At 39.8% G+C, this 21991-nt stretch overlaps 1 protein-coding gene across 43 annotated transcripts in view; it reads left to right on the top strand.

Annotated features, from left to right (window-relative positions):
- LOC130923110 (ankyrin-3-like) overlaps positions 1 to 21991 on the top strand; it is a 184125-nt gene that overhangs the window by 120622 nt on the left and 41512 nt on the right. For 23 of the 43 annotated variants that reach the window (XM_057848582.1, XM_057848580.1, XM_057848586.1 and 20 more), the window contains 10 exons: positions 130 to 228; positions 711 to 908; positions 3853 to 3951; positions 4600 to 4698; positions 4781 to 4879; positions 4975 to 5070; positions 7834 to 7906; positions 8044 to 8100; positions 14240 to 14363; positions 20917 to 21019. In XM_057848582.1, the coding sequence (XP_057704565.1) occupies positions 130 to 228; positions 711 to 908; positions 3853 to 3951; positions 4600 to 4698; positions 4781 to 4879; positions 4975 to 5070; positions 7834 to 7906; positions 8044 to 8100; positions 14240 to 14363; positions 20917 to 21019 (1047 nt within the window). Of the gene's footprint in view, positions 1 to 129; positions 229 to 710; positions 909 to 3852; positions 3952 to 4599; positions 4699 to 4780; positions 4880 to 4974; positions 5071 to 7833; positions 7907 to 8043; positions 8101 to 12733; positions 13123 to 13168; positions 13840 to 14239; positions 14364 to 20916; positions 21020 to 21991 lie in introns of those variants that run through there. The other 20 variants (XM_057848597.1, XM_057848569.1, XM_057848602.1 and 17 more) reach the window with 8 other exon arrangements.

Here is a 21991-nt window from a genome sequence, read left to right as displayed (position 1 = left end):
TTAAGTAGAGGTACCACTGTACTGTCTTTCTGGGTCATCTTTGTGTGGGTCTCTCCAACCATTCTGTCAACTTCTAACTTGGTGATCGATGTGTTGCATGCATATGTCCGTGTCCACGTGGGGTTTCAGAGTGGGCTAACTCCACTGCATGTAGCCGCTCACTACGATAATCAGAGAGTTGCCCTGCTGCTGCTGGATCAGGGAGCTTCCCCACACGCCGCCGCTAAGGTACACACAACACACAACTGTGACTGGAACATTGTGGTGTGTGTCCAAATTATGTCCAGGCTCCCCTTTTTTTCCCATTCCCAAATAAAAATGTGCACAGATGTGTGGTCGTCAGTGATGATGATGTGTTGTGAATACATTTTATCTCACAGCTCACTTATTTTTCATCTGTACCTTTACTCATCCAACTCTAATTCAACATTTATTTCTTGGTTTGTAGAAAAATCAGTTTGGAATGAATGTAAAACAATTTTATGGGTAATAGAAATGTTTGAAAAAAGTTTCAATGGACAAAGTTATTTAAAATGCTTGTAAAATCTGACTACAGTGGTACCTAATCACTGACACACAGGAAAATTAGTTGTAAGGTTGGCCGCAGGGAAAATTACGACACATACAACTGAATGTGAACTAGTGTCACTGTTAATTTAAGTGTTGAGCAAACGAAAAAGTTCATGTGCAAAATTTCTTACTTTCCTCAGAATGGCTACACACCACTGCACATCGCCGCCAAGAAGAACCAAATGGAAATTGGCACCACGCTACTTGAGTACGGCGCCGATACCAATGCAATGACGCGTCAGGGCATCAGCCCAATCCACCTGGCGGCGCAGGAGGGTAGCGTGGACCTTGTGTCGCTGTTGCTGGCCAAGAGTGCAGCTGTTAACATTGGCAACAAGGTACTGTATTTGTCTTACTATAAGTCGCATCTGAGTATAAATTGAACCAGCTCGCAAAATGCACGATGAAAAGGAAAAAATATATACAGTGGGGCAAATTGGTATTTAGTCAACCACCAATTGTGCAAGTTCTCCTACTTGAAAAGACTGTAATTGTCAACATGAGTAAACCTTAACCATGAGAGACAGAATGTGGGAGGAAAAAAAACAGAAAATCACATTGTTTGATTTTTAAATAATTTATTTCCAAATTAGAGTGGAAAATAAGTATTTGGTCACCTACAAACAAGCAAGATTTCTGGCTGTCAAAGAGGTCTAACTTCTTCTAACAAGGTCTAACGAGGCTCCACTCGTTACCTGTATTAATGGCACCTGTTTTATAAAAGACACTGTCCACAACCTCAATCAGTCACACTCCAAACTCCACTATGGCCAACACCAAAGAGCTGTCGACGGACACCAGAGACAAAATTGTAGACCTACACCAGGCCGAGAAGACTGACTCTGCAATAAGGTAAAACGCTTGGTGTAAAGAAATCAACTGTGGGAGCAATTATTGGAAAATGGAAGACATACAAGACCACTGATAATCTCCCTCGATATGGAGCTCCATGCAAGACCTCACCCCGTGGCGTCAAAATGATCACAAGAACGGTAAGCAAAAACCCCAGAACCACACGGGTGGACCTAGTGAATGACCTACAGAGACCTGGGTCTCCTGCTGAAGAAAGTACACGTCCAGGCCTGTCTGCGGTTCGCTAGAGAGTATTTGGATGATCCAGAAGAGGACTGGGAGAATGTGTTATGGTCAGATGAAACCAAAATAGAACTTTTTGGTAGAAACACAGGTTCTCGTGTTTAGAGGAGAAAGAATACTCAATTGCATCCGAAGAACATCATACCTACTGTGAAGCATGGGGGTGGAAACAGCATGCTTTGGGGGTGTTTTTCTGCAAAGGGACCAGGACGACTGATCTGTGTACAGGAAAGAATGAATGGGGCCATGTATCGAGAGATTTTGAGTGAAAATCTCCTTCCATCAGCAAGGGCATTGAAGATGAGACGTGGCTTGGTCTTTCAGCATGACAATGATCCCAAACACACAGCCAGGGCAACAAGGGAGAGGCTTCGTAAGAAGCATTTCAAGGTCCTGGAGTGGCCTAGCCAGTCTCCAGATCTCAACCCCATAGAAAATCTGTGGAGGGAGTTGAAAGTCCGTGTTGCCCAATGACAGCCCCAAAACATCACTGCTCTAGAGGAGATCTGCATGGAGGAATGGGCCAAAATACCAGCAACAGTGTGTGAAAAGCTTGTGAAGAGTTACAGAAAACGTTTGGCCTCCGTTATTGCCAACAAAGGGTACAAAACAAAGTATTGAGATGAACTTTTGGTATTGACCAAAACTTATTTTCCACCATGATTTGCAAATAAATTCTTTAAAAATCAAACAATGTGATTTTCTGTGTTTTTTTCCACATTCTGTCTCTCATGGTTGAGGTTTACTCATGTTGACAATTACAGGCCTCTCTAATATTTTCAAGTGGGAGAACTTGCACAATTAGTGGTTGACTAAATACTTATTTGCCCCACTGCAACTTAACGTATATCGGTCACATTTAAGTAGAAGTCGAGCAGTGTTGTTAATAACAGTGTTATTTTTTCAGTCGTGAGTAATCTAATTAATTACTTTTGACATCTTTGCAACGCCGTAACCGTTACTGAGGATGTGAAGGAGCGTGTGACTACAATTTGATTGAATGAAGAGCGAGTTGTCGACAGTTGATTTTGTCACACATTAGCTGCCTCCTGCCTGCATAGAGCAGAGCGGGAGGGGGAAGGAGGGAAAGGAGAGGTGACGGCGTTGTAAACGCAACGATGATTGGCTAGGTGGTCTGGTGTTCCCTCATCAAAATAAACTCCCCGTTGTTGACAGCAGCTTAACTCAATGGCAGGGACTATCGATGCAAACTGTCTCATCGAACAATCGCGCTTTGGATATCCAATCGACAAAACACCGGCACTACTTGTCACTCATTGAAATTAAAGGCAAGAATGAGTCCTTTTACCCAGATTTACATTTTTGGGTATTGGATTTTGTACTTGAATTATTTTCAATATTTAATATTGTTTCTTGACTGAATATTTAAGGATAGAGTTCTGCGTATCGTGCAGTGGGCCTAACATACAGTTTGAGATATGCACTGGTTAATGGTCAGTTTACATTTGTGTTATCGTAACAGATTAATATATTTGATCCAAATAAATACAAAATATTCTAAAATACTGTATGTCGTGTTTTTATTCTTCAATCAGTTATTATAAACATCTTTGATGTGAAAGATGTTATACAATGTATAATGTAATAATGTTTAGAACATGAAAAGTAATGTCAGTTACTTTGCAGAGTAACTAATTACTCTTACAATGAGGTAACTATGTTACTAACGCACTTACTTTTTGGGAGAAGGAGTTTGTAACTGTAACTAATTACTTTTATATATATGGATTAGCAACACTGAAGTCATGGTACCAGTCATAGACAGCCAAACTATCAAACAATGGGAAAAAGTACGACTTATAGTCCGAAAATGTCCATAGTCTTTTCATTAAAATTACACTCATAGGCCTCAGCATTAGGATATTTTAAGACATCAATTTAAAGGAATTTTTTTTTTTTTTTTTACACTACACTTACCGTAATGTTCAATTCTTTTCATGCTTTCAATGTTTTTCTGTGTTTGGAAATTTTTACAAAGAGTTTTATTAAAGTTAGGTATTTCAAATGTATTTAAAGTGTGTTGAAACCATGAACATTTATTACTTTTTTGTCATTCTGTATACTTGTGTTGCACTTTTTAATGATTCCCAGCCAGATTTAACGTTGGTTTATTTTACAATTGAATGTTTTTGTGAATGCATTTTCCCTTTGTTCATTCATACTCAGAGCGGACTTACGCCACTCCACTTAGCAGCTCAGGAAGACAAAGTCGGTGTTGCAGAAGTCCTTCTCAACCACGGCGCTGATGTCAACACACAGACAAAGGTATGGACATTCTGTCACATGCAGGGTAGTTGTTGGAAATTATTTATTTTCAGCACATTGGATTAGTCAAATGTAAAAATAGCTCATGACATGAGCAGGTGGACCAATCATAGATCTGTGAAAAATAATGTGAAGCTGACCAAATTTAGGCAGATGGATTTTCCGTTCACACACGCACACCTATAATAACACTTCACTTTCACACAAACCTGAATAAATGCCTCTTTGCCTCTACATATATACACACTTAAGACAAAAATCCATATTTGTGTCCTAGATCCAGTGAAGCACCATGCACATATGTGCAGTTGTGCTGCAATATTAAATAATAAGAAAACCTATTATCCTTATACATTTTGCACGCGCATACATACACATGCACACACAACCTTGTTTGCACATGGAGAAAACAGTATATAGCAGGCAGCTCACGTATTTAAAAGCTGAAGGTTATATTAGTGCACGTGTACGAGTTTGTGTACGTGTGTGCATTAATGCTGACAGGACAGTTGTTTACAGTGAAGAGGTTATTCACATGCCTATTACACAAGCAATAAAGGGAGACTTTGTTGCATTTTCAAAACAAAATGCACTTTTTAACAAATGCTTGACGTAAGAGGTAAAGTCAAGTCTCTCGATTTCTCTCAGATGGACTACACTCCGCTGCATGTAGCTTGTCACTATGGCAACGTGAAGATGGCAAACTTCCTCCTGCAGAATCACGCCAAAGTCAACGGCAAAACCAAGGTAGGAAAAAAAGAATCTCAAATGCCTGTAATGTTGGTGAATTCATCATGTGTCTCTTTTCCCATCTTCGATGGCTGTCCAGAATGGTTACACACCTCTGCACCAAGCGGCTCAGCAGGGCCACACGCACATCATCAACCTCCTCCTCCAGCACGCCGCCTCGGCCAACGAGCTCACAGCGGTCAGTTAAACTGCTTGGCCGCCGGTCAATCAGTTTCTTTTTTATGTTCGTCTATCATTGTGTGGCTAACTTCCTCTCTTTCGCTCTCCGGACAGAATGGCAACACAGCGCTAGCCATTGCCCGTCGCCTTGGTTACATCTCTGTGGTGGACACCCTGAGGCCTGTAACGGACGAGAACCTCAATACTGGAGTGAGACATGTCAAAAACATGAAATATATTTACTTTATGCACAGTAAATAATTTAAACCCCCTTTGATTTATTCAGGCCAGTACTTTAACTTTTAAAGGTTTTATGATTTACATCGGCGGTCATAAGTTTTGAGACTTTTCACCATTCAGTCTAATGAGAAAGGGCCTCAAAATTTTTGCCCAAGGGTGTATACTACACTGTGTTAATACATTTCAAACTTTAATGGGATAAATGGGGGGTGGGTGGCATCAATATATTATTAATATTATATTTATCATTGACTTTATATACCGAGATTTTTTGACTATAAGCCGCTACTTTTTTCCCACATTTTCAATCCAGTGCGGCTAATTTTTTATTTATTTGGATCAATAGGTACCACTTTTTTTGACAGTGGAGTCATAAGACTGTCATAAGACTGTCATAATTATGGCATGACACTATCATTGGCATTACTAAATTCTTATGATGTCAAGTGTAATCTGGCAAATTAGGGCACTAACTCAATTAATGTCCAGCTCGGATCTTTTACATCCAATCAAAAGTGAGATCATTTGCCGAATTACATTACATAACATCCGTTATAAGCATTCATTAATGCTCGAGATAGTGTCATGTCATAATTATGATTGTCTTATGACAGTCTTATGGCGCCACTGTCAAATAAAGTGTTACCACATATCATATCTAGCAATTAATGAAACAACTGGAACAATAACTGAAAAAATAATTAGCGCAAAACATGAATTTTGATTGTTATTTATGCTGCGCATGCGATGCAATGCATGCTAGGAGGCATGTTGGATGACAACATGCCTGACAGCAGGTGGCATCGGAGGTTGGCTGCCTCCCCTAAGGGAGAAGTGATGGCCAAATGACGCTTCTTAGAGCAATGAAGCTTTGCAGCAAATTTTTCAAAGCTTCATGGTGGTTCATTTGATTTTCTGACAGTCTTATGGTGCCGCTGTCAAATAAAGTGTTACCGGTTCATATCTTTTGGTGTAGATATCCCATAATATAGTGAGGACAGCTGCAGATTATAGTCCATTGCGGCTTATCTATGAACAAATGTTGTTTTCTTGTCAAATTAGGTGGATGGCGCCATATAGTCAAGTGGGCCCTATAGTCATATTAAATTGAAAATGTATTACTACATATGTTAATAAGAAAAAGATATTCTTTTTTGTATTTTTATTCATTATTTTAAGTCTTTGAACAGGTAAGTAGGTAGGTAGGTAGGTAGGTAGGTAGGTAGGTAGGTAGATCGCGATTGACAGAATGACCACCCCTTCTTTAAATGAATATAATAGTTGTCATGCCTTGGAAATTTGTAACATTGCAGAAGCACAAGAGATTGTCAATTCAAATCAAAAGGCATCTTGCTTAGACCAATTAAATAAAGTTGGTATACCAAGGTCTAACAAATTAAAAGATGCTGTCTGACTCAAATCCCTCATGTGACCTGTTCAAGTTCAAGCAGGACTAGGAAGACGAGTAGTGTGATTGTGAGTAGCGTGCTGGACGGTCACACTGCCTCACGTGTACCACCAGGAGTGCTTATAGTGGAGCTTAAGTTTTCCCCTCAGGTAGCTCCTTGTTTTAACACTAATCTCATCCACACATACACACAAGTGTGTGACATGGAGAGGACAGAAGTAGGTAGTAACATAATAAACAAGAGAATATGTTTGATGTAATTTCATGATCAAGGTTGTTTCCTTTCATCACATTAGTATTTATTTAATGTACTAATTACCACTCTCATATTGTTGTACAGTATGTCTTTATTGACCCAACAAATGCAGTCTGTTTAATATCGAGGTGGTCATTATGCTTTTATTGTTAGTACAATTACTATATTTGCTTTTTCTTAACTAACTACAGTAATTTTCGCTCTATTAGGCACACCTGACTTTAAGCCGCCACATACCAAATTTGGCATGAAAACGGCATTTGTTCATAGATAAACCGCTTTGGACTATAAGCCGCAGATGTCCTCACTGTATTATGGGATATTTACACCAAAAGATGTTAACCGTTAACACTTTATTTGACAGCAGCATCACACGACTGTCGTAAGACCAAATGAACCACCATAGCTTCAAGAAGCTTCATTTGGCCATCACTGCTCCCTTGGGGGAGACAGTCAACCTCTGCTGCTACCTGCTGTCAACACTGTTGTTGTCCAACATGCCTCCTAACATGCATTGCAGCGCTACAGGTGTAAATAACATTCAAAATTCATGTTCTGTGCATTTATTTCTTCAGTTACTGTTCCAGTTGTTTCATTAATTGCTAGTTATGGTATTTGGTAACACTTTATTTGACAGTTGCGCCATAACCCTGTCATTATACAATCATAATTATGATATGACACTGTTATGAGCATTAATGAATGCTTATAACAGATGTCATTTAGTATTATCTGGCATATTATCTCACGTTTGAATTCATGTAAAAGATCCTAAGTGGACATAAATGGAGTTAGTGTCATAATTTGCCGGATGACACTTAATGACATCTGTCATAAGCATTCAGTAAAGCCCATGATAGTGTCATGTCATCATTATGATGCTCTTATGACAGTCTTATGACGCTGCTATCAAATAAAGTGTTACCTAATAACCCAAATAAATCAACAAATAAGCCGCACTGGACCATAAGCCGCAGCATTCAAAATGAAGGAAAAAAGTAGTGGCTTATAGTCCAAAAATTACGGTACTTTGGTCCTCAATCTAATCATTATCTTCTTTTCTTGATAGAATACAGCTGAAAAACACAAAATCAACATCCCGGAGACCATGAATGAATTCTTGGACATGTCAGATGATGAAGGTGAGCTAACAACATCTTACAACCCCTACCCCGCCCCCTTTTTTTTTTCTTGCACGGCATGATTCCATTGTAGAGATTGTGCTTTGAGATATTACGATATGTAAGCGTGTGTTATAATGTATGCATTCAAATCACAGTTTTGGCCAATGTGCCTGAAACTCTCGAAGAGGAGTCTATGTCAGATGACGACGAAGGTATTAGTTTTGCTGTTTATACCATCCTGGTTTTGGGTTTGGTGTTGGTGTGTGGAGTTCTTATTTTGAAACCTGACTTTCTCTGTGATACTCAAACCTCACCTATGATTTCGGTAGAAGTGGACAATGGTATTGGGAAATGTTATATCTACGTATAGGAGTTGATTCAAAAATGTTTTTTAAATTAGTCAGGTACCTTGTAGTTTTTTTGTTACGGGTTCGATCAAAATTCAGTTTTGTGTGTTGCAATTTGCAACACATTTATGTAGAATGCAGCAGAAATTATCGTGTTAAAAATGCTGCTAGCACTATTATTTAATGATCACTGCAAGCCCTCCCAGATTATTGGATTGGATGTCTATCGCTATCAATAGCAACAAATGAGTCAATTAACTTGAGGTTGGATTTCCATGCTTTGTTGTTCCATACCAAATTCACCCATGCTTATCTTGCTACAGAGAATGGTGTTACACAAACAGTTAACACAAAGCTGGAAGTATAAAATACATACAATGAAAAGCTCTGACTGTTTAATTTTCTAAGAGATGTTTCCTGATAGTCTTGTCCACATGGCGTACTAATTTTTATCTTCCGCAAAGAAATCTCTGCAAACCTGATATTTTGATGCTTGTTTTGCTTCTTTCTGGGGTTATTTCGGAGTCCCATTCCTCTCCATGCAGACCGACAGCACTAATGCTATTTTCCACTAAACCTCATTTTGTCACACTTGGACGGAATGGAGCGGACTCATGTGCAGAATTCAGTCTTTTATTGAACACAACCAGAGGCAGTAACAAACTGAGGGCGCTCCAGAAGGAGGAAATGACGAGCTACGAAAATAAAATGATACAAACGGGAAACAAGAGAGCCAGGCAAAATGCACTGGAGTAGAATACTATAACAAAGGACTTGGCACTAGGCATAAAAGAACAAAACTGTAGAATACTATGAATTAACTCACAACATAGAATATCTTGGACTATGAATGCGGGCTGTAGTGACGATGAAGGACGAAGACACTTTGGCATTAGACTAGGGAGTGACAAACAATTTAAGCACATGAGGAATGGGGCACAGGTGGGAACAATAGGTAATCATAATCAGTGACAGGTGAGACGGCAGGAAGGGTGAGTGGTGGAAACAGGAGGGTGGGGCTTCAAAATAAAGCAGGAATAGAATACTAAGACATGACAACCCTCACCCAGGCGTGACACATTTGGTATTTTTAACTCCACCTCACCATTTTCCACATTTGGAGGCGATTTGACGAGGCCTGCCATCCCTGGATATCTGTTTGAATTTTAGAGCTTACATAAAGTGCCGCAAAACTACCCAAACATCAACAACAATGAGCTGCTTGGGTCTCTTGAGCTTTGTTCCCAACCACAACACATTGTAAAATTGATGAGTTGCTTCACAGACACGTTGCCCTGACAACAATTGTTAGTGTAGTGCTACACTTTGTGTGTCAACTGATACGGGACTCAACAGGTAAGAGCCAGCAATGGACGGAAGATCCCTCATAGAAGAGTTGCTTGAAGAAAGAGAGAGTGGATGGTAATGAGTCTTTAATCCTATATAGAGGTGGCCAATCTTGTTATGCTGCAGGGTGGTCAGGATGTGTGTGTAGAGGGCGATGGGTGGGGGTCACGCACAAGACATAATTACTTGAACTATTAATATCGCAAAAACACTTTTAATTCAAAATCCAATAGAAAAACAGTAATGATGATGCTAGGATTTTTGACAACTAATTCTTAAGAGTACTACATTGATGCTACTGTATTTGCTAGCGCTCAATGGCGTTTTCAATTACAAAATGATTTACTTGAATGATGACTTTCTCACGCAAAGTTATCTGGTTATTTTAATACAACACATGTACTCCTCGTTTTCTGCTTTGTTTGAACGTAAACTTCAAATACGAGGAGAAATAAACAATTTAAAAGCTTTTTTGTTCACAATGTCCCAAGTAGAAATGTGACAAAATATCGAAATAGTGATGTATCGTGATGCTTTGCATCCTAAAAGGTTATCGATACGTTCACACCAAGTATCGAGATATCATTTTTAAAAGGTGACAATGTTCAAAAGAACGTTCATTCATTCGAAAACCAAGCTTTCACAGTCACTTTTTCCGATTTTTGGGGCATTTGCATGTGACTTTCTGTTGATTTTTTGGTCAATTCCTTTAATTTTGAGTCATTTCATGTCACTTCCTGTTAATTTTCGGTCACTTCACTTAATTTGGGGGCATTTTCAGGTCACTTCCTGTTGAGTTCCAGTTCCTTCCTTTACTTCCTTTATTTATTTATTTATTTCCTTCCTTTCAGTTCACTTCCTGTTGATGTTTAGTTCCGTATTTTAATTTAGGGGCATTTTCAGGTCACTTTCTATTGAGTTTCAGTCATTTGCTTTTATTTTGGTGTTGATTTGGGGTTACAGAACAGGAAGTGACACATAAAATGCCCCAAAATCAGCAGTAAGTGACTGAAAATGAACAGATACCTGAAACCTAAACCTAAAAAAAAATCTATAAAACCTAAAATAAATAAATAAAATTAAAATAAACCTAAAATGGCCCATAATGACCTCGTTGCCTAGCCTTGGCTGGCACTGATGGCCATAGAAGTGGGAGGGGCCCGTTTGAAGTGAGAGGGGTTCATTTGCTGCCACCCTCCCGGTTCAAATGGATTGGCGATCAAATACAGATAAACTTACAGCAGATGGATGAAGACAGCTTTGTTTTTTTATGTTTATTAGTTGTTTTGTAGAATGATTTCCTTACCAATGTATCGATAACATTGATCACAATAACAATCGATCGTTATGTGAGCTTTGTATCGCAAATCGTAACATATCGTGAGGTACCAAAAGGTTCCCACTTCTAGTCCCAAGTTTGCTGCCACCAGCTAGCGCTTGTACTGTATCTCATAGTTTTACACGCAAGTAGGGGTGAAAGTGGGCCAGAATGGTCAGGAACGCAGTTCCGGTATAAGATTCGGGGCCAGAATGCTGTTTCAGTACATGGTGCTTTGATTCCAAAAGTATGACGGCAATTGTTAAAACGCTATGTAAAAAAAAAAAAAAATGCCACGCTGCCACACATGCATTTCATCTCCAAAAAGAAAACAATCTACCAACATCAGATTTACATACACAAGTGTTTACAGCAAGCATAATAAAGTGCTTGTGTTGCGTAATCCATTTCCACCAATATTTATTATTCATATTTTATTCCACGGATGGCATGGAGGTTTCCCCAGCTGCTGCAGTTATCTGAGTCTGACGATGATGAGTCACGTAAATGGCGAATGCACGCAGCAGAGCAAAATGCCTGGACTCATTTATCCGTTCAATTGGCTGACATACTGACATTTGATCAGCAGAGATAGTTAGCTCTGATTGGTTCAAATGTAGCCTGGTACACCAGACTCACCACTGTTCCAGTTATTGAGTCTGGTCACCATTCAGCGGATAAAATTTCCAGGGCAGCAAAAAGACAGCGGAGTGGACCAATCAGCGACGGGCGAACGTGACGCTATTAAAGCGATGAGGGACTTGCGCGCGGAAGTAAACATACGAGTAGAGCGGAGTTTATTCAACATGGGTAGCGCGAGACAGACTGTTGTCAATAACTTGCGTCGATGTGTTTTTGGTCATTTATAACTGATTTTACCGTGGATTGGAACATATTCTCGGCTCTCCTGTTCGCCCTTTGTGTTGTTGTGGAGACGACTTCCGACACAGAAGAGTGACGTTGCTCGTTAAGAACACGTCACGCAAATAAACGAATCTGATTGGATGGGTGATTTTGTGCTTGCTCGAGAGGCCGTTAATGGGCTGGGTCCCAGACTATTCTCACAGTGTTTGAAAAATACAGGGAGAACAGTCTGGCCGTGCCAGGCAAGTTCAAATGTGCATGTTTTCTGGAACAGCAGGAAAAAAAAAAAAAGGTTGAATTGATGCGACAAAAAAAGGGCAATGCAACATAAAATGGATCAAATCTTTAAGAGCAATGAAAAAGTTGAGGAGGCTTATTTATCATATTTAGTTTTATTTGCTCTAAAGGGGAGGTTCAGAACATCTTAGCTGTCAATGTGCACTTCGGACTTATATTTGTTAATTTAGGTGAGGCTACTTATTCGTTTCCTTATGATTTTTTTTTAAAAAAGTGCGCGATCTTCAAATTATATTCTATTTCACTCTGCATAATATAAGTCATTTGTACTTATTTTTCTGAATGTATGTTACTTATATCTTTATTATTAAAAAAGAAACAAAGAATGTTTACATTAACTTCAATTTTAATATACATCCTATGTTCTTAAGTAGTTAAAATTTAGATTTGACATTTAGTATGTGAGGAAATGAGGGAAAATAAAAATTTAGAGATGAAGGTTGGGTTATTTGAAAATAATTTTTTGTATGTGTTATAGAAATAACTGTTAAAACAGCCCCCCCCCCCCCCTCCCACTCCTTCATGTCAGGGGTTCCAGCAAGAAATTCTAGCCACTTAGGGGAAAAAAAAGACAATAATAATAATAAATGAGGTTGTATCTCTGCTCAATTAGAAGTTCCTAAATACTTATAGTGGATCTTAGGTTGCACAATTGAACTCTCGTGCAAAATTTGTAACAAGTGGACTTCCTCAAATTGGTTTGCGCAACTATCTTTTTCCTTTCCTTGTCCAACTTCAGCACGAGGGCAGGGCTCCTCCGCTATCGAAGAAAAAAAAAATGACAGTTCGTGCTTGGTTATAGGGACACTTTCTCCTTCTCGGTGCGTCAGAAAAAAAGCGTTTGCGGAGAACACTGTCGACTAAAACCAACGAGATGAGCTTTCTTAAGGGAATTAACTCTGGACTTTGCAGACGTCAGATGTCACAGGACTTTACGCTTTCTTCTCTCTGGTAGTGCACCGAGAAATGCAAGGTAACAAGTAGACTCTAGTGCGTCATTTTAGATGTTAAATGACTCGTGGAATCTAAATAAAACGGATTTATGGCTGCTTCAGACAAAGGTAAGTGAACTCGAACTTGCACGACAGATTCAGTCTGTAAAGTTAGCATAATTGTATTCCGCCGGGAAATTTTGCTGCTCATTTGCCGCACTTTAAAATGGGGAAATGATTAATAAATCGAAAATCGTTTTCGTGAACGTGACAGTTGGTTGTCAAGTAAAACAATGACAACCAGTGACAAACGGAAAATAACCCCTCAAAATAATACCACCACCTTTGTCTCAGAATGCTGTACAATACGAAACACTGGTACACACAAAATACGTAAATGCTTGTACTGCATTCGTTGATCTAATATGCGTTGGTGTTTTTCGGTACTAACGTTGCGTCGTCCAAAACGTCTCAACAACTACACTTGTGTGGACGACACAGCTAAAATTACTCCAATAATAAATTAAATTGACTTGCTTTTTGCGTCCCAAAATGAAGTCCCAGTGAATATGCACAGTGGTACCGAATTCGTACTGTTCCTCTGTTTTATTGTGAAAGATCAGACCGGAAACGCTTTGAGTGAGGCTTTTGCGTGACCCAAGTGCGTTTGTAGTGCGGCACCGGCGAAGGCGAGAGGGGAGGGGCTGCGGTTAAGGAGCGCAGCGTTTGCGGGGCTGCGCGGTACACACAACTACCTTCCAGGCATGAGGGAGAAAGCCAAGCACGTTAGCCGCGCCTCCCGCTTCTCGGAGCGGCGTGTGATCGTCCACCGGTCCGCCGATCGAGGTGCGGTGGTTCTTCACTTTTCCGCCCATTCTGTCCTTGTTGCCATCAGGCTTTTTGTTGCTCTGCTGTCAGCGAGTGAGCTAGAGAGAGAGAGGCGTAGAGTGACTACAGATGTAAATATGAGGATGGATTGTTGCTGTTATTGTCAATATTAGTGTTATTATTTTATTGTCATTATTTTTATGTCTTCATGTTTCTTGTGTCCTGCTTCATTTGGCTGGTGCTTTACTGTGTTTCGCACAAGAGGGGGGGAAAAGTTGCAGTGGGGAATGCAGGTGCATTCAGCTATAAATGGTGCAAAGAATGTCCCGAGGCTTCCTCAGTATCATTAAAATACTTTCCTGACACACTTTTTTTTTTTTTTTTTTTTTGACATTTCATGTTGGTATCCCCCTGGCAGGTGAGGATGCAATGACCTGCGACACGGACAAGTACTTGCGGCCCCAGGATCTCAAAGAGCTCGGGGATGACTCTCTCCCTCAGGAGGGTTACATGGGCTTCAGCATCGGAGCCCGTTCAGCCAGGTAGGGGCATATCAAAATCATTGAGATAAAAATGCAAAAACAAGAAGGAAAAAACACATTACATCACTGTTTAGTGCACTCACCAGACGTATAACACCTGGTGTGTACAGTACACTGCTGCTGGAAAGTTGCCATCTGATGATTGGAGCTGATAAAATGATTCAGCATTTTTTTGGTCTTGTTAAAACACCGGGTTACAAATTTGCTCCAATTAGAGCAATAAATGAGCTGAATAGTTGACCGTTTGGATACCCTATGGTATGCTATCTGGATCTTAATCAAGGGGGGACCGTTTGGATACCCTATGGTATGCTACCTGGATCTTAATCAAGGGGGAACGCTGCAGTGAAAAGGATACATTTACAGGAAATGGATAATATCAGTGAGTGTTTGAAACACTTTTTGTGAAATATTAAACTTGTGGCACTGGTTATGTGTAATATTCATCAAGCACATTTGGTACACCTACACACTCTGAGATCCAATACTGTACATTGTCTGTATGTTTACCACTGTGGTTTTTGTAGCCTGCATTGGCGTAGAACTGCACTAAATCATAACAGCGCAATTCACTAAAGTGGTACCTCTCCATTCAAGCTTAATCCGTTCCCGAACCTCGTTTGTAAGTCGAAATGCTCGTACGTCAAGCAGGATTTCCCCCAAAGAATACATTATAATTCCATTAATTCATTCCACAGCCCGAAAACCTACACTAAATCTTTAATCAATACTGCTGGTGCTATTACAAATGGCAATTACACATAGTAAAACAAATAAATTATACAAATCGGAATATTCTAATAATAATAATTCCTATCATTATGTAACGAATCGCGTTCTAATGTGGCGGACGTTTTTTGCGTGCTGTACCTGAATGCACCGCATGGCTGAGGTGGCAGTGAGATAGAGAGTGCGGTAGAGATTTTACTTTCTCTTTTAATGTTTTGCTGCTGGTGTCAACTGCTGCAGACAGTAGGCGTGTTGTGTTGCACAAGTTGCTGGAATAAATGATTAGTAACCAGAGGAACCTGGCCATTTCTTCGGCAATGTTACCACAGTAATAATTGTCACCTTAACTTATAAAAGAGTGGTGAACAGAGGTCGGAGGAGGACCGTCGAGATCGTAGACATTCTACGGCCGTATTGTCGCCACTTCACGGATGCGCACACCAAGCTTTTTTTCTATCATTTGCGTCTTCATTTCAATGGTAAGCGTCACCTTTTTCTTTTTTATTCACCACCTGCGCTAACCTGCTTGGAACCCGTGTTGATTTCTCTCGCAAGAAAATCCGCCGACCATCAGTCTTGCAGCAAAACAAAGAAACTGGCGCTGTCATAAATCATCATATTTCAAGCATATCTTCGGATGTAGAAACAAATGGAGAGTCAAACTTTACGTTGGATGTCGAAAGATTGTCTGTCGAAGCGATCGTATGTCGAGGTACCACTAATTTCATTTTCCATAACTGAACCTTGGTACTAACCACACACACACAAGGATTTGTGTTTGTAAATATTGAACAGGTTTAATGTTTACAATCATCATCGTTGACATGTTCCAAGAAGATTGGTAAAAAAGAGAAAAAGTCATTAAAAAACGTATGATGTCATAAGATTGTGCAAGTATACTTAAAATGAAAATAATAATCATAATTGTACATTTTAAAAAATAATATATTTTTCTGATGTTGAATTAATTGACTTGACTTTCTGGGCTTTTCTGTGTATGACTTGCGCTGCAAACACATATTTGGGCTCCTGAAGACTTCAAAATGATAGACTTGACTTGATACTCTCCTATCTTTTCTTTTCCCTGCTCTTCATCTCTCGCTTTAGCCCTAGAATCAGGTAAGACAAGAGTAGTGTTGTAGGAGTCTAGTTCTGAATGGTGTCCCCTGTCACCCTCCCCTAAATTCACACCCCATAAACCACCTTAATGCTGACCGAGAGCTTCCCACCTTTGTAACTCAGTGTTTGTTGGTGGTAGTTTTGTTTGTGTGTTGCAGTGTTGTGATCACTTTATTTCTCCTCATCTGTTTACCTGAATCATTATATGTGCTGGAAGAAGTGTGCATTGCAGTCTGTGCTGTATTAATAGATTTGTGGACTAATTCTGTAATGTTGATGTGGCTTTTTTTTACGTGGCAACTTCCAGGGATCAAATATACAAGTAAGGGGCAGGAATTGGTTTTTTTTTTGTTCGGAAAGCAGACATATGCTAGGGGGAAAAAAAAACTCTATGCGGTCTTGGAGTAAGTGCTCTCATGCTTTTACCCCAAAATTTCAGAGTGCATTCCTGAGACCTGTGATACTGCAAAGTCTTCATCTTGTCACCTATATTTTTTGGGGCTGGCTTTAATGCAAGTTTGTCACATCTTAATTAGTGCCATCATGTGTTGCAGGTAATCATTGATATCTGAGCACACGCTGTTCTGACCATTCAGTTATAAATCGATTTTGGACGCTGTTTGACTGTAGCTTCTGTCTCTTAGCGGCTTAGCAACAATGTAGCAAGCTTCCTAAAGCCCTTTTCCAATCTCATTAACTTTCCTCTCACCCCCATAGAGCCGGATTACTATTATCATGGTGTCAAAATCGATGGCCTTACTTTGCCCTTTCTTTTTCAACTTTGACACTGGCAATGTATCGCTAGATGTACTGTACTATACTCTTACGATTGGGGAAATAGTGTCTGTACGAGAACAAAAAGGGACCTTGTGAAAGACGGGAAAGCTGTAAACAAAGTCGTAATTTGCACGGGCCATAAATCAGCGAATGACCCGGCAGTTGTCAAGGGGATTCCGCATGCTCGGTCAATATTCGCCAAAGATTGGAACATAATTAATACTTTGCCCATCCTTGTTCATGTGGAATCCCAGATTCCTTCATGAAGAAATAGCTTGTTATTTAAAGATTTAGTGGGAATAAAGTAATCGGGATAATGTACAGTGCAGCTTCAAGAAAGGAGGGCAGACAGATTGATTTAAAGATGAATAGAGAAGTGTTGAAAGAGGACGGAAGGAGAGGAGGATGAACTGGCTGAAAAGAACAGAGGATAGAAAAGTGTTGGGAAAGGCATTTCAATGAAAGAAACATCATTCTGTAAGAAGAAAGGGATTGAGGAGAGAATGACAGGTGATGTGACACTCTGGATTTAGACTGAAACATTGGATAATAAACACCAGGGAAGCGATTAGAAAGGAAGGACGATCCTTTGAACGGATGTTGGCTTGGGAGACTTCCAACTGGGAATTGCCACTGAGTCCATCTAGGCAGCTCAGAGTTGCTCGGTAACGCGAAGCTGAATAAAAGGGCTTGTCTTTGCGCCCAAGTGTGCCCCCTCTCAACATGCTGAGCTCTGCATTTTTTTTTCCCAACAGACCCTCGTCACAAACGGGCAGCTTAGTTGTTTGTCTTTTCGGACACATGACACGCTCTATAGTCTTTGTGAGTGCTTTCATTCACAAGCCATAATACAAACATTAGTGGTGCGAATTAGGCATGTGCCGGTATGATATTCTGACGGTATGATAACATTAAGCCAAAATATCACAGTATCACGGTATTGCAATTACAGCTCTAAAATGTGTTACTTTCAGATATCTGGGTTTAAAAAATCCATTGAAGAGGACTTTTATTTTTCAAACCATTAGCAAATCAGAACATAAGTATAACATTAATTTAAAATACATTTAAAAAACGACATATTTTCTAAATAAAACTCAAATAAATGCAGTCCTTTCGGTGAGCCTAAAACCACAGCCACTGCTCAACATTATTACCATCAGAACAAAAATGATTGAATTACTTTTCATAAAAAACACCTGTGTATGACTTGTATCATGTTAATATACACACACTCTTTCTTAATAGAGTTGCCTGAGAGAAAAAAAGCACCAGGTTTTAAACTATGGCGTTAACTCTCGTAGCTGGTGGGAAACGATCATGACAGTTTACTAACCTTTAATTTTGTATAAATGCAAAATCATATTGGAGGTATTGCCTCATCGGCAGCCACCCTCCGCAAACATGTTTTACATGTCGGTTGGACCTTCTCCTCCAAGCCACGGCCGTCTGTAACTTTTCTCTAGCCGAAGTATTCCCATACCAGCAATTTTGTTTTCTTCGATGCACAGAAAAAGCTCAGGAGTTTCAGCTCCTCCAGCCATCGTGTAGCACAGCTGAATCACTGACACTGAGCAACAATCATGGGGGAGGGTTGAACCATGCAGCTGCAAGCGAGAGATTTCTCTATGCATTTTTGGGATGTTAAAAATACCTAATACCGTAGGAACGGTATGAGGGATTTTTTTCGTGGTTTTGAAACCTTGACGTTTTTATACCACGGTATACCTTGAAAACGGTAATTAGCACATGTCTAGTATGAACCAAAGCAAAATGTCTTCAAATTTTACACTGATATGCCACAAAATATCCAAAACTTTGGGTAAACAAACCATACCTTGACTTACAAGTCTTTGTGCGCCATTTTAAATTATGAGTGGGCTTCAGATACGGCACCTGATGAATAGGTTAAAAAACGTAAGTTACTTATATGCCCTCGCATACGAACAAGCACAGACAAACTCGCCGATTTACTTTCCCATGAAAGTACACATGCAATATGCGAACACAATAGTTCACACCATAATTTCACTTAAAAAAACTACTGTAGCTCCTACCTATATCTTTGATTATGTTTTTATTAAGGGTGTAACGATACATGTATTTGTACTGAACCGTTTCAGAACGTGGTGCTCGGTTCGGAACGGAGGCGTACCGAACGATTTTCTGACGTAATGTAACCCTTACTTTTCGAGGCTGTGAGTCGATCGGGTTACAGTTTCTTTGTGTAGATTATATTTACTCCGTCTTCTCTACTATAATGAGGACCAACATGGTAGGACAGTATAACCCAGAAACGTCAACGGTGCGACAACGTTGCCACCGCGAGAACGCAGTGAAATGCGGGCATTAAAGTCAATCAGCCAATGCACACCAGTCGCAGTGCGGCGGCTTGTTAGAGGCGTCCCAGCAGCAGCTCAACGCGACGCACGCGAAAAGAACGGCAGAGTTTATTATTTGACGCGAGACGCGACCCTCCTGCGTCAATATGGCTAATGGGAGCTAGGATCGGGCAGACCGGAAGTCACTCGTGTAGAAATACATTGGATCCGGTCGATTTTCAAACTAATATGCAATCGTAACCCACTTTTTGAGTCCATTAGATCTCTTAAGTGGTAGATCGGGGTACAGTTGACTTGTCTTTGTTGATTTACTACTGTCTTCTCTGCTATAATCATAACTAACACGGCCCCGTGTTCAATACAAAACCCTCTTACCCCAACAAAACAAGTAGGAACTAATTTTCACATAGGAACTGAAGTTATACAACATAAAATATACAATATAAACGACACACATTTGTAAAATATAAACACATAAAATAAATAATAGCCCATTTAAATAAAATAAATTGAAATGAGCTAAAACACCTGTAATTAAATAATAAGAATGATACACAGATCCTGCTTACACAATTAAATTTATTAATTTCTGTGTGGCGCTTTAACTTGAGAAAATCCACCAATAAAGCTTTTGAAAACTGTTCATAAGAGAAAAAATGATTCATTGAGGCATTTCATTTGTAAAATACATATTAAAATCTGTCATTGGGATTGCTTTTCTCTTTAGCACAGGACTTTTTTCTTCTTTCTTTCAGAAAGAAAGCTGACCAATACACGGGGTCTGAAAGGCAATTTGTTGTTGGATTATCTTTAAATACCCGCTACTTTTTGAGCAGAATTCTAGCGTTGTCTAAGCTAAAGTTCCTATTGTTTAAAGCACGATGGCGTGTAATAAACAACTAGCACATTTATATTTTGCATTTGGTTTTCTTACTGTACCGAAAATGAACCGAACCGTGACCTCAAAACCGAGGTACGTACCGAACTGAGATTTTTGTGTACCGTTACACCCCTTGTTTTTATGCAGTACATTACTATTTCGGTTAAAAATTTTGTGGGGGCTAGAACATATTAAATGCATTTTCATACATTCAATTGAGAAAATTGACTGAGTTATGAGCTTTGTCACTTGAGGAATTGAACTCGTAATGCAAAATACCATTATATTTCATTTACGTTAACAATATACCGATCTTGTCTAGAAAACCACTGAAATTTGCCTGCTTGTCCTGTTTTTCCTGTGCTGAACCAAACTGATTTTATTGTAGCGGTAGTCATAGTAGTGGCAGTAGCAGTAGTCATATTAGTAGCAGTAGTCATAATAGTAGCAGCAGTAGTAGTCATAACTGTAGTATTGGCATTCCTGAACTTGCTTCTCCAGTAAAACATCCTCTTTTCTGCCTCCTTCTAATTTTCTTCTCTGGACGCTCTTTGTCCATTTAGATTAAAAATAAATAATAATTTTTAACATATCACGTTCCCTGGAGGTTGCATGAAATAACGTGTATTCCTTGTTTTTGTCCTGTGTCATGTTTCCCTGTCGCTTGTTGTTGCCCCGCGGCGCTGGCTTGCGTGGTAACATTTAGCCTCCGCTCCTTCAGTTCGGATAGGTCTAACACCCTCAACCGAAGCTCCTTCGCTCGGGACAGCATGATGATCGAGGAGATTCTGGCTCCCACAAAGGACACGGTATGTCACACCGCCAGGTCTAAACCCTTCTTTTCTACTCTCACACTGTAAAAATACAAATATAGTGCTTGTTTATTTTAACATGTGAGAGGCACCTTAAAATTGAAGTGTGCTTGAACTAGGAGTGCACCCTGCGACGTCCCCCGTTCATTTGTTTTCTCATGGAAAATCAGTGTCCTTTGTTTTTGTAGCAAGGAGCTAAACCAGAAACTGTAACCTCTCGTTAGTATAAATGTAAAGGTTGCCTGCTGGTTCAGCCCAAGACCCTTAACTGCACAAGGCCAAAATATGGAGCTCAACTTGATTTACAGCCTTTAAAATATAAGCCAGGATGTTAACTATTGCAATTACATGAGTTAAACTCCTTTTCATTGGTGGATTCATTCACATCAGACACATTTGAGTCATTTGTTTGGTTGAATTGTATTATATTTAGGGATGGGAATCGAAATCCGATTCCAATTCGGAACCGGTTCCTAGTGTTTCGAGGCCTCGACATCACAATGGAAAAGCCTTAACGATCCCTAAAGACGCATATTGCGTCGTGACTGTCTTGTTGTCCAAACGCATCAAACTAGCATGGCGCCAAGAACCACCCGCTCCAAAGTTTGGCTACACTTCACCAGGAAAGAGGGTGAAAATGAAAGGTTAGGATGGTTTAGCACGAGTATTGCAGGCGTAAACATAACAATGACAGCACGTAGGTTCAAACGCTCGAAAAAGTGTCTTCACTTCACGAGGAAAATTTACAACCAAACAACTTGCAATCATTGCAAGGTGGAGATAACTCCATCGGGAGGGAATAGACTGCACCGTCCTCACCGAGACAGCTATACAGCTAGCTAAACTCCGAAATGACGATACAGAAGACGTTGGTATAATTTGCTGACTTTATTCAACTATCACTTGAAGAGTGAAACTGAAAATAGAAATGAAACAAATCAATTTCGTCCCCAATAACAAACAGGTTTG

The sequence above is a fragment of the Corythoichthys intestinalis genome, chromosome 10 (assembly GCF_030265065.1).
Source record: "Corythoichthys intestinalis isolate RoL2023-P3 chromosome 10, ASM3026506v1, whole genome shotgun sequence".
In the NCBI taxonomy this organism is placed as follows: Eukaryota; Metazoa; Chordata; class Actinopteri; order Syngnathiformes; family Syngnathidae; genus Corythoichthys; species Corythoichthys intestinalis.
The sequence above is the reverse complement of the archived record's forward strand: the minus strand, read 5'-3'. Positions and strand labels throughout refer to the sequence as shown.